Raw genomic sequence first — 14,296 nt, 5'->3', positions numbered from 1 at the left:
CTGTTGTCTTCTTACTTGTCTAACAAGTAAGGCAGTGTGAACAGGGAGATGGATCATAAGTAGACAACTGTAAATTTTTCAAAGTAAGCAATCTCTTTAGTTGATTATGTTAGCAACAAGGCTGTTTCTTAAATTTTTTTCCCCATTTTTTAGAAGATCCAAGAAAGATTGAGGGAGAAGGAAAGAAAAGCTGCCAGGAGTGTACATTAAGTCATAGATCTTGCCAGATTTTAACTGTTTTCCTACTTAAATTAGTTATCTTTCTCCAGTTTTTAAAAATAATTTACAGTTTCCTGTTTTTCATAGTCCTTTATAAATATTTAAATTAATTAAATAGTGATATTTGAGATTCTCCTTATTTTTCTTTCCTTGTAAAAGCACTCCTGTGAAGGTCAAAGGTTTTATATCTTTATATCTATCATGATCTTTCATTATAAATAAGGAATAACTTATCTGTGACATGGCTGTGTTGGAATAAATAAAAATTGGTCCCTTCTTGACAGCTAATGATTAATTATTATATGTTGAGAACATATACAATCTGATAAGCCTGTAATATCCATTCAAATCAATTAGTTGTTTCACTATCGGTTATAATTTTCAGCAGGAATTTAAGTTGATGGCTTTATAAAATCTAAAAGTGTACAAAAATAATACAAATCACTATAAACAAATGACTTGCTTGGTAATATGAAAGTTGATCAACTATTTTTATCTCATTTAAAGTAATATCCTCAACTATTTTATCTCATAATTACAGATGCTCCTCAACTTGCAGTGGGGTTACATCACAATAAACCCATCATAAATTGAAAATATAAGTTAAAAATGCAATTAATATACTTTATTCCATATTCAGATATGCTTTTAAAGATACATGTTCAATTAGTATATGAGTAAACACTATTTACAAAGTTGTTTTATTTCCTATCTGTCTTAAAAATTGGTAGTTAGCTGATAAGTTTAGTGATGAAAGCTTGAATTATGCTCTTATTTTATTTGCCTATATCCCACTCTTGGCTGAGTGTTTTGGTTACCTAACAGTAACATGCAAGCATCAATAGAATTAGATAACCATTCCTGTGATAATACCTATTTTCAATCCTTTTTTATAATGTCAGTGTCCAATATTTTGCAGAGGAAGCATGCTAAACATTATCCGGGTCTTCTGTTTTGTACATTTATCAAAATGTATCATGTTAAAGCGGGTAGGCAAAATAATGCCCCGACCCCAATATCCATGCCCTAATTCTTGGGACCTGTGAACATATATTCTTATATGGCAAAAAGGACTTTAAAGATGTATCCAGTGAAGGACACTGAGACAGCGAGATTAGTCTGGTTATCCAGATGGGCCCGATCTAGTCACATGAGTCCTTAAGAGTGGAGAACCTTTCCCGGCTGGGATCAGAGGGAGAGGGCTGAAGGTGGGAAAAGGGTTAAAGAGATACAAAGTTACTACTAGCTTTAAAGAAACAAAAAGGGGCCAACAGTAAAGGAATGAAGTGAACTCTAGAAGCTAGAAAAGGCAAGGAAACATACCCTTCCTTTGACCGCCAAAAAGGAAGACAGCCCTTCTGACATCTTGATTTTTAGCCTGGTGAGGCCTTTGTCTGACTTTTGACTTACAGAACTGTAAGATAATAAATTTGTGTTGTTCTAAGATGCTCAATTTGTGGTAATTTATTACAGCAGCAATAAAAAACCAATACAGAGGGAGATAATCCATATTTATGCATTGGAAGCCTCAATATTTTAAAGATGTCATTCCCCTTAAATTGATTAATAGAATGGTGCATTCACAATCACAGTCCCAAAAAGTTTATTGTTGTCGTTTTTGTAGAACTTGATAAGCTGATTCTAAAATATGCAAAAATGGGAAGGGACAAAAATAGCAAAGATAATATTCAAGAACAGTGTTAGAGGACTTTGATTACCAGATAGTAGGACTTATTATAAAAAACAGTATTAAGACAATGTGATATCTGCATAAAGTTAGACAAATAGACCAATAGAACAGTATTGACAGTCCTTAAACAAACTGACATATATGTGATCACTTGACATAACATAGAAGACATTATATTGCAGATGCGAAGGGGTGGTCTTTTTTTTTTTTTAATTTTATTTTATTAAATTTATTGGGGTGACAATTGTTAGTAAAATTACATAGATTTCAGGTGTACAATTCTGTATTACATCATCTATAAATCCCATTGTGTGTTCATCACCCAGAGTCAGTTCTCCTTCCATCACCATATATTTGATCCCCCTTACCTTCATCTCCCACCCCCCACCCCCCGGGTGGTCTTTTTAATAAAGGGTACTGGGTCAGTTGGTATCCATATGGGGGAAAAATACATCATTATTCCTATACCATACATAAAAATTAATTCCAAGGGAGTGGTAGAAGAGGGAAAAGGGGATCAAACATATGGTGATGGAAGGAGAAATGACTCTGGATGGTAAGCACACAATATGATATATAGATGATGTATTACAGAAATTACACTTGAAACCTATGTAATTTTACTAACCTTTGTCACCCAATAAATTTAATTTAATACAAAAAATAGAAAATTAATTCCAGGTGGATTATAAATTTAATAAATGTGAAAAAGGAAAAAGAAAGCATCTAGAAAATAATGTAGCAGAATAATTTAATGACTTTGTGGTGGCAAAGTGCTCTTAAACAGGACGCAGAAAGCACTAACCATAAAGGACGTAAGTAAAATTCAGGATTGTTGTTATCAAGAGACACCATTAAGAAAGTGAAAACGACACACAGTGGGAGAAGATATTTGTGATACCTATATTCAGCAAAGACTTGTATCTAGAGCATACAGAGAATAAAAATCAATTAGTATAAAGCAGAACCTCAATATAAAATGTGCAAAAAACTTGAACAGGTGCTTCACAGAAGAGAATATCCAAATAGCTAATAAGTATTATGAACAAAGGCTAACCTCTTTAGTCGTCATGGAAATACACATTAAATCCCCAGTTGGAATACTATTAGACATCCAGCAGACCAGACTGGTTAATTTTTAAGTGATATGAAGTGTACTAGTGAGGATAACAAGCACTGGACTCTCACACATTGCCAATATAAATCGTTACAACCACTCTGGGGTTTGGCAGTGTTTATGAAAGGTGAACATAGCATATCCTATGACCCAGCAAGTCTGCCCCATGTATATATCCTATAGAAGCTTATATATCTGAGCACCAAAAGTTCTTATAATCACTATTTTTAATAGCCCAAAATAAAAAATGACCCAAATTCCTATCAGCAATAAATAAATACATAAAAAATAAATAAATTGTGGCACATGCATACATTGGTATACTTTACAGCAATGAAAATTACTATATTAGTGCTACACACAATAATGTGGATGACTCTTTCATAATGTTGAGTGAAAAGCACTGGACCATAAAATTCAATAGCAGACAACACCAATCGTGGTGACAGAATTCAGGATACATCAAAGAGGTGCTGTAGTGTCTGGGAAGGACCCAAAATTGGGGCTTTGGGGGAGGTAGCAATGTATTTCTTGAGTGGGTGAAGGTTACTTTGTGAAAAGTCATTGAACTGGACACTTAAGATTTGTTCACTTTTCAGCATATATATTTCCATTTTTTTAAAGTTTGCTTACAAAATACAGCTATCAAAAACCCAAATAGCCATCAATATGAGAATGAATAAAACAAACAGTGGCATATTCAAACAATGAATACTTCTCAGCATTAAAATAGATTGAGCTACTGATTCGTGGATGAATCTCAGAAACCTAATTTGTGTATTCTGTTATGTAAATGTTACATCAAAAGGTAAATAAAACTCTATAAACAGATGTTTAACTAGTTTTGTTAGGCAGGCATGCTAATGTATTTACAGAGAGCTTTACTAATGTCTATAATTGACTTTGACATACATCCAAAAACTAAGATGGATTGACAGATGAATTGAGGAGTATATAGATGCAAGTATAATAAAATATTAATCTTGGAGTATAGGTAATGGGTAGGACATCCAGTGTAAAATTCTTTCAACTTTTCTGAAATAATTTTGAAATTTTTCATGATAAAATGTTGAAAAATGTCATGTCTTTTGTGATGATATTTAGAGAAGGCAAATAAATTGAGGAAGAAATGAGCCATAAAAAGCATTATTGACAATAATTTTTCTCTTAGAGCTATTCTAATTAAAATGCCATCCTTATCTTTCATCTGGTATATCCTCTTCAACTCCCCTTCATCGTCCTCCCCAAGTGCTATGGTATCCTCTTCAGATTTCAGGAAAAAAAAATAGTACCCTTTGCATGAGATATATTAAAATATATAGTATTCATGAAATATTCTGAAAAGTGGTTGGTTCTCTCTTTTCTCTTGTGTTTTCATCTCTTCTCTCTTTTTTCTCTCACATAGAGATTTGGCAGTTGCCCTCCATTGAAATGGTTTGCTTTAAAAAAACAAACAGCTGAACTTTAAAGTTAGAATTTATTGAAGTGAATCATTGATAATTCATCAGTTGACAGCTCTGCAGAGAATGTGAAATATGCAATCTAGTCATTGGCACCAGTCAATAAAGTATAATTTACCACTTTTTTCTCTAGGTATGTCACATAGTTCTGGGGTTAAGGCCAGCTACTCCAGAAGAGGAAGGACAAATTATTAGGTAAGTTGACAGTTTCAGTCTGTGTATTTTTCATTATATAGTTGACATCTCTAACACCTGAAATATATTGTTACTAAGTAACAATATATTGTTATGTCCCATTTTAATGTAATCATTACAGTAATACTATTTCTCCAAAATAATTTCAATAAACATATTGAAATATTTTTAAGTAACATCTTAACCAAGGGATTGCATCACTTTAGAAATCAAATTCTATTTAACATTTAAATTGCATATGTACACTTACATATGCTTAATTATTTTGTTAATGCTTGTAGCATCCCTATTAAAAATGTTGATATGTTTTTATAGAACTTTGTTCTTTGTAAAATACTTCCACTTGCATTCTTTCATCTAATCTCAGAATAACGGCATGAAATTAGTTTTTCCGCTTTCTAAATGAGGAAGCAAATTCACAAAACCTAAAATTACATGGAAGTGGACTTTTTTCATTAAAAACAAATAAATAATCTGCCTTTTGTATTCCTTATTTTTCAATTAACTTTAATTTTAAATCTGAGATTCCAAATTGGTTCATTCCGTTTGGGATTTTTGAATTTTTTTGTTTTATTTTGCCTCCCATTTTCATTTCTAAAAATTCTTTTGACTGTGATTATGTTTAAAGAATGTGTCAGGTTGGTACATATGCAATGAGGTGAAAGAAATGTTAGTCTCTAACTTAAAGAATCAGTACTTCATTTAAAAATCAGTATCATGCTTTTTGCAATGGCTCAGTGAAGATCTCAGCAAATCTTCTCCCCAAGAAGCAACCTGACAAAATATAACAGTGGACAAAATTGCCAGCCAACTAAACCATTTCAGGACTCTAGAAACGGATGAAAGGTATTCAACAAATTCAGAAGTACTTGTTCAAGAAAGATCACTAAATTTGGTCAGAATAATGGGAATCTTTAGTGACCTTACCTGGTGCTATTCTAGTTCCCTCCCATCCAACAGGTCTGCATGGTAGTTTTACTAAGGCAGGCCTGAGATGGCTGACTTGATTTGGAATAAAGCAGGGATAAATGCCTGCCTAAGACAATCGGAAAAAAACAACAAAAAAACAATAGAGATCATGGTGGCAAACAATCAGCGAACATCATTAGCTTGGGGGCTGATGTACTGGTTAAGGGAAGCAACAGACTTACAGACCAGTCAAAATTTTAGCAAAGAGATCCAGAGAAGAAGATAAGCCATAATGAGTATTAATAAACTTTCCCATGTCCTGAATGGTCTGGAGGCTGCTTGTATATACAAGGCTACATGCACTCTCAGGAGAAACCCAAGAGTACCTTAGCTATCTATTCATTCCTGATTAAAGCTGAGGCCTTGATGTGCAGATAGTAAAGGCAGAAAAAATTTGAAACCTGGCTGAACTTTGTATGCATTTTGCAAATCATGAACACATCCATCTGGGAGACAGTCTACAGAATCAGTCTAGTAAGTCACAAGGCAAGACACACAGGGAGCATCAGAATCCAGAGTTGCTGAAATATATTATCAATTATGTCCAGTTTTCAACAACTAAAAATTATGAGACATGCAACCAAATAGGAAAATGTGACACATATCTGGGGGAAGTAACTAGTTAATAGAGACTGTTTCTGAGGTGACTACAGATGTTGGACTTAGCACACAAATGCTTCAAAGCAGTATAATAAATGTTTTCAAAGAGCCAAAAGAAGCTTTGTTTAAAGAATTAAAGGAAAGTATAATGACAATATTCAAATATAAAATATCAGTAAAGAGAAGTTTTAAAAATGAATGGAAATTCCAGGGTTGTAAAGTATATTAAGTGAAATAAAAATTCACTACAGTACTCAGAAACAGATTTGAGCTGAGAGAAAACAACCAACTAAATAGAATATAGATCAATAGAGATTTTCCAAATACAAAGAAAAGAGAGAAAGAATAAATAAAAGTGAATAAAACTTCAGAGACAAGTATACCAACTTATACATAATGGAAGTCCTGGAAAGGAGAGGAGAGAGAGAAAGGAGCAGAAAATATACTTGACATAATAATGGCTGAACCTTCCAAAATTTGTTGAAAATCATTAACCCAAGAAGCTCAACGAGATGGTAGGGTAAACACAATGATAACAACTAGACATATCATGGTCAAACTGTTCAAAAGCTACAGAAAAAAGAGAAGATCTTAAAAGCAGAAAGAGAAAAATGACGCCTCCTATAGAAGGCAACCCAAGTATGATACCTTTGTTTTAGAAATGATAGAAGTCAGTGGGCAGTGGGATGGCATTCAGAGTGTTGAAAGGGGGAAAAACTGTCAATCCAAAATTCTTTATCCAGCGGAACTATCCTTTAGAAATGAAGTAAGTTTAAAACATTCTTGCATAAACACTGAGAGAATCTGTTGCTAGTAAGCGTGTCTTAAAATAAATATCAAAAAAACTTCTTCAGACTGAAAGGAAGTGACACCCAACGGTAATTTGAATCCACGCAAAGAAATATAGAGCACCAGTAAACATAATTACATAGTTAATAATAAAAGACAGTTTAAATATATTTGTTATATTTCTTTTCTTACTGATTTAAAATACAAATTCCTAAGATAGTAACTTAAAAACTGTGTTGTTCTTGTCAGCCTTAAAAATGAACTAACAAGGTCTTTAGCTAGCCAAAATGAATTTATTCAGGAATAGCAGAGGAATTGCAATTCAGCACAAGCAAACTATGGTGAACCATAGGCAAGTCCAGCGACACAAAGGAAAAGTCAGCTTTTATTAGGTTTAAGGAGGAGATTGGGGAGAGCTATGGTGGTTTTTTTATTGGCTTCAAGCTGTGGGCAGCTTGTTGTTACTGGGTTAGGAGGAAATTCTCTTTCTTCCTGCTGGGATCAGCAAGCTGCAATGGGTGACATATACATGAGAGCCCTCCCTTCATGGCTTCCTGACTCCATTTTTATTTAGTTTTCTTTTATTCATTTTCACATTTTTGTAACATGGAAGAATGTAATATGTTTGACAATAATAGTACAAAGGAGAGAGTAGGAGGTAGAGCTATAGTTGAGCAAAGTTTCTATATTTTACTGGAATAAGTATTAATCTCAAGTAGAATACATTAAGATCCATATTGTAACTGTAGAACAACCACTGAAAAAATAATCCCAAAGTACAGTTTTGAAAAAAAAAAAATTAAAATGATATACTAGAAAAGAAGGAAGTAAAGGATGAATAAAGGGACAAATATACTTGAGATAAATAGAAAACAACAATATGGTAGACATAAATCCATATCAATAATTACCTTCAATATATGTATAGATTAAGCCCTCTAATCAAAAGCTAAAGATACTGGGGCCAGCCCGGTGGCTCAGGCGGTTAGAGCTCCATGCTCCTAACTCCGAAGGCTGCTGGTTCGATTCCCACATGGGCCAGTGGGCTCTCAACCACAAGGTTGCCAGTTCAATGCCTCGAGTCCCGCAAGGGATGGTGGGCAGCGCCCCCTGCAACTAAAAATTGAACACGGCACCTTGAGCTGAGCTGCTGCTGAGCTCCCGGATGGCTCAGTTGGTTGGAGCACGTCCTCTCAACCACAAGGTTGCCGGTTGGACTCCCGCAAGGGATGGTGGGCTGCGCCCCCTGCAACTAGCAACGGCAACTGGACCTGGAGCTGAGTTGCGCCCTCCACAACTAAGACTGAAAGGACAACATCTTGAAGCTGAACAGCACCCTCCATGGCTGGGATTGGAAGGACAACAACTTGACTTGGGAGAAAAAAAAATGATCCTGGAGGTGCACACTGTTCCCCAGTAAAGTCCTGTTCCCCTTCCCCAATAAAATCTTTTTTTTAAAAAAAAGGGGCATAGGAATTGAATACACATATCTCCAGAGATAATATATAAATGATCACCAAGAACATGAAAAAATGCTCTTTAGTCATTAAGGAAATTTAACTCAAAACCACAGTGAAATTCCACTTTGCACGCACTAGGATGTTTATAATTTTAAAAAATGGATAAAAGATTTTGTGAGGATGTGGAGAAATTGGGACCCTCATACATTGCTGGTAGAAATGTAAAATGGTGTAGCTGTTGTGAAAAACAATTTAGTAGTTCCTCAACATGGAATTACTACATAATTCAGCAGTTCCACTTCTAGATATGTACCCAAAACAATTGAAAACAGGAACTCAAATACTTGTACATAGATGTTCATAGCAGCACTATTCAAAATAGCTAAAAGGTGGAAACAGCTCAGACAGTCATCGGTAGATGAATGAGTAAAGAAAATGTGACACTTACATACCATGGAATCTTATTCAGCCATAAAATGGAATGCTGTACTGATGTTACAGCATGGATGAACCTCACAAATGAAAGAAACCAGACACAAACGATCACATATTGTATGCTTCCATTTATATGAAATATCCAGAATAGGTAAATCCATAGGTAGAGAAAGCAGATTGGAGATAGTCAAGGGATGGGAGAAGGGAGTAATAGGGAAAAACTGCTTAACATGTAACTGCTTCTTTGCAATGTATAAAAATGTTAGGGAGAAATTTACATGATATAAAATTAACCATTTTAAAACCTACAATTCATGACATTTAGTACGTCCAAAATGTGCAAATAATGTTATGTTACATGCATTTCTCCTCAATAAAAGCAGTGTTTTAAAAAAAATCACAGTGTGATACCATTTCACACCCACTAGAACATTTATGATAGAAAAGGCAGACAGTAACAAGTGTTGGCGAGAATATGGAGAAACTAAAACCCTCATACATTACTAATGGGAATGCAAAAACAGTTTACCAGTTTCAAATTATCAGATGTTAGATGGATAAACAAAAGTGGTATATATGTACCTTTGGAATACTGTTTAGTAATAAAAAAGCATGAACTAACGATCTCTGCTACAACATAGATGAACCTCCAAACAAGCTAAGTAAAAGAGGCTGATGTAAAAGAACATGTGTTATATCGTTTTTTTATATGAAATGTTCAGAAAAGGGAACTATACAAGAGATAGAAAATAGACTAGTGGTTTTCTGGGTCTACGGGTGGTAACACAGATTGACTAAAAATAGGCACAGTGTGTCTTTCGGGAGTTAATTGAAATGTTCTAAAATTGGATTGTGGTGATAGTTGCACACGTCTGTAAATATATCAAAATCATTGAGTTGTACACTTAATCCAGGTAAAGCGTATACTATGTAAAATATTCCTCAATAAAGCTATTTTTAAAACATCAGTAACAAGGATTGATATTGGTGTTATGACTCCTGAAATTGGCTTATCAGTGTTTCACTAATTGAAATTGTAGCAATCTCCCGAGTATATATTTCATGTTTTTCGTTTGTGAAAATTGCTGGTGATAATGTGTGGGTTAGTGGTCATCTGTTTCACACACCACTGGATGTACTGAATTTCTTTTCTATGAACAGAGGATGGTTAGAACGAGAGAGCAGGTATGGTCTGCAACCAGGACACAATTGGTTTATCATCTCCATGCAGTGGTGGCAACAGTGGAAAGATTATGTCAAATATGTGAGTATGATTCCTGCTTATCTACATTTTTCATGGGATTTTCAATTCCATCAGACTTTGCGTGACTACTGGCTAATAATAAAATTCTCCAACCTAGAGAAAGACTCGAAGGGGAAAGCAGTGAATAAGATAGTTGCTTACAGTTCCACAAAGATTTCCTCCCTGCAGCAACTCCGTGAGGAAGGTGTATTGATTGGGCGTGGGAGGTGCCTGTATATGTGCCTTACATGTCACATTTAATCCTCACAGCCCCTGTGAGGAAGGTGGTATTATACTCATTTTACCTGCGAGGAACCTTTGGCAGAGATGAAAGGTAACCTGAATGTCTTGCTCAGAGAACTTCTGGGATCAAACCGAAGGACTGACTTTAGACACAATGGTGTCCCAACCACATTTATAATGTCCTTCATTTGTTCACCTTTTTCATGAACAAGGTGAAGATCCTTGGGTAAAAAGTGTTTATTTTCTACCCAAGAAAGTTAATTTTAGAACTCAATTTCTAAATGATAATCTGCCATTGTTCCAAATAGACTTAAAAAAGAAATTGTCATTAGTGAATATTCCAGTCTTATTTAAAACCTAGAAGGAATTTTTTTCAGAATTGGAAAACTGAAAAAAGTAATTCCAGAAATCAAATTTCTCCATTCTTGGAGAGCCAGTTGATCTATAGACTCATTATCAGTTGCCAAATGATCACTAACAAAATTCTGAAGATTTTGTTCATGTTGTTCCTGTATGTTCTTTTCTGTCATTGTTTATTTATCAGAATATTGGTAGACTGCACTATTTAACCTCATTTTTCTGCCTGGTTCTTTTCCCTTTGCAGAGTTTAGTAGTTTGTTTTCACATGTAAAATATGTTAATTGGAAAAGCTAGATTCTGATGTCACTGAAGGAGTAAAAGTGGGAAATGACTTCAAAGACCTTGTAGGTAGATACTGATGGTGATTGTAAGTAGAAAATGGGAATATTGGGGTAAAGTGTCACAGTCTAGTTTTCAAATGCTTTTGGTCTACATATTCTTAGTGTGGCCGTAGAATGAATGGTTATTAATGTCTTCCTGGCTCAGGACTCAAAGAATAACCTAGTTTTGTGTTTGAAGTATTACTTTTTGTTTCCTGTAGGAACATAATAGAGGTCTTGCTCTTAGCAGCACATCCTTATGAACAGAAGTGCACTGCTGAGAACATGAACCCAGTTAGTTCTTGCCTGACATAACCCTTCTATGCATCAAAGAATTAGGGAGGGCGGAAAGGGAGAGATGTAAAGGGGGAAATCTGCACTTACGTGTCATATTCCTCTCCCCACTCTGGCATTCTGTATTATTGTCTATCAGTTTATATGGAGGGAAAGGTAGCAGAGACTTATGGCAACTTATTCAATAAGCGGGAGGGGGAATGTAAATGGAATAATAGTAGTCCTTTCTAAAGATATGTATTAATTAGAAAAGTGTTCTTTACTAAATAAAGAGTATAACTTCCTTTTGAATGCAAGTAACTTTTTAAAAAAGTGATATTCTGGGCCTTATTTTCCCTATCTGTAAAACAAGAGCAATAATAGTAACCTCCCTCATAGGGTATTAAGAGAATTAAAGGAGTTGATACATGTTAAGTGTTTTAGAGCAGCGTCTGGCACATAATAAGTACTCAATAGGTATTAGCTAATATTATGAGAAACCAGTATGGGATAATAGTAGTGAGCTTGCATTCCCTTGTGTTGGAATCCTAGTCTTGTTACCTGCCGTTATGACCTCGAACAAGTTACTTATCCTTTCTCTAATTCAGTTTCCTCATACAAACAACAGGATTAATAATAATACCTATTTCAGTAGGGTTGTTATGAAGATTAAATGAGTTAATAATACCGGGGCTGCCAAAAAAAATGTATACACATGACTTGTATTCATCTTTTGTTATGGGTATATATTGAGTATTACAATTTTAATACAGTTTGTTTTTCCATTCTTAAAATGTTTATACATTTTTTTGGCACCATCTGTATATGTGAAGCACTTAATAGAAACACCCTGTATAAAGTTAGAAGAAGTAACGGTAGTAGTAGTAGTAATAGTAGCAGTAGTTGTAGCAGCAGCAGCAGTAGTAATTAATTAGTGGTTTAAATTATTTTTCCAGTATACATGGAAATTTTGACAAATGCCTTGCTTAAAGAAAAATTGGTGTTCTTAACAAGTTGGGTAATTTGATCTTACTCAGGGCTTAGTCTGCCTACCTAGGACATCAATTAGCTTTAATGTTTTCTCTTCGCAAAATGGAATATTTGCCTATGTGAATTATTCATTGTCTGTGTGGCCAGACTGTATCTTTCAGACAATGGCATGCTTAAATGGAAAGAGACCAAGGGAGCAGGGAAAATACACCGTCCTTTCTCAGAAGTGGCTTACTTCAGATTTGCTATGATTAGCTTGAGCTCGAATACTTGATCTGCTCATGGAATCTTGCTGGTCTGTTCCTTTTTAATGAGCCAAGTGTTTTTCTAAGTGAAATCTCCTTTTGTAAAACTGTAAATGGGGAGAAATGGTGAAATATTTTCTGTTTATCATCATTGTAGTATGTCTTTCTTCCTGTTTGAGAACTATGAGGAAACAGCTGTTGCTACTCATGCACAGACTTTACTATTCTGTTATGTAACTTTAGAGCTAGAAAGCACTTTAAGCACCTCTCTTCTCTAAATTTACAAATGAAGCCTCTGAGGTCCCTTTAGTTTTAATTGCCCAAAGTTGTATAAGGTAATTACTTTATTACTTGATCTAGATCTCAGAGCTAAGGTCTCTTGATTCCAACCTTGGTACTTTGTCCATTATACCACACTGCTTTCCATTTTTCCAAAAGCAGCATTGTAGACTAATGAAATACAACATTTGCATAACCATTAGTTGTTTAAGATCAAGATCATTAGTACTTGTAGTATACATATGTATAAGGCATAAAAAGAAGTAGCATCATCACTGATAGAGAAGCAAGTGAATCCTGATCCTTATTTTGGAATATCATTAACCATTCATACAACTCAGAAGGAATCATAAATTTCTCAAAATGGAATTATCTCATATTAAAGTGCCATATAGGCCTTTTAGGAATCATTGACTCAGATAAAGTTAGGAAATTTCTTACCGTGGGTGAAACTTGACCTATCTAGAGACCTATCTTCCTTGAAAACACAAGCTTCTAGGATAGTTTCTGATAGTTCCAAACCAAGAAGTCAATAAAAACAAAAGAAGATCTTTGATGTTTAGGGGGAAGAAATTTCCCAGAGCAACTGGAAATAACAGTCAAGAAGAGCTAATGACAACAATATATGACCATTATTGGTTTGTCCAACATATAGAAGGAAAGTAGTAATAAGATTAGTTTACTGAAAATGTTGACATTTTCACTGAAAGGCAAGAATAGTGGAAGCAATGACAAGAAAAAAAGGGCGGAGAAGGGTGAAGAAGAAAGAACCTGAGTAGTGGTGATAGTTTCAGGCAGTGCCGGACTCTGAGAGCAGTAGATGCCTAGAATAGAAAAGCCAGCCAAAGACAGTGAGAAGACAGACCACGATAATTTGGAATATTGGAAAATAAGTAAAGAAAAGCCCATATTCTCGAAGTCTAAAGCATCATTTACTGTGCCATGTTAAAAGCATATGGTACATTCTGTAGTCTAGGGGCAAAGATTGCAGCCTCTGGTAAGCTATTACAATCATTCTATTGCTATATTATTGTAAAACTCAACCTAACAAATTTAATGTCTGGTAATATTTTCAACATCCTGTTTTCTTGCCAGTGGTAGCTATAGATTCAACCTATGGACTAAGCTGTTCAGAATATGAAATATTATAAGAATGGTTTCATGTAAATTTTCTTTAGAAACATAGGCTCCATATAAAATTTCCAAACCAATTATTTAAAATACAATTCCAAATATTCCTCCTTGAAATTCTATTAAATGCCAAACTCAGAGGAAAACTTGAAGAAAATTGTTTGCTCAGGTGGGATTAAGGAAACCTAATCCTCCTCAAAATATATTACTACAAAATTTTTAAAAGTAATTTATAGTACATAAACTAATATAAATTAATATAATTTAATATAAATGGA

At 34.5% G+C, this 14,296-nt stretch overlaps 1 protein-coding gene across 2 annotated transcripts in view; it reads left to right on the top strand.

Annotated features, from left to right (window-relative positions):
* Positions 1–14,296, top strand: part of USP32 (ubiquitin specific peptidase 32) — a 168,439-nt gene that overhangs the window by 114,040 nt on the left and 40,103 nt on the right. For both annotated transcript variants that reach the window (XM_019732553.2, XM_019732552.2), the window contains exons 11-12: positions 4,620–4,681; positions 10,096–10,198. In XM_019732553.2, the coding sequence (XP_019588112.2) occupies positions 4,620–4,681; positions 10,096–10,198 (165 nt within the window). The remainder of the gene's footprint in view (positions 1–4,619; positions 4,682–10,095; positions 10,199–14,296) is intronic.

Source organism: Rhinolophus sinicus, linkage group LG15 (genome assembly GCF_036562045.2).
Source record: "Rhinolophus sinicus isolate RSC01 linkage group LG15, ASM3656204v1, whole genome shotgun sequence".
In the NCBI taxonomy this organism is placed as follows: Eukaryota; Metazoa; Chordata; class Mammalia; order Chiroptera; family Rhinolophidae; genus Rhinolophus; species Rhinolophus sinicus.
This window is presented reverse-complemented; position numbering and strand designations above follow the sequence as displayed.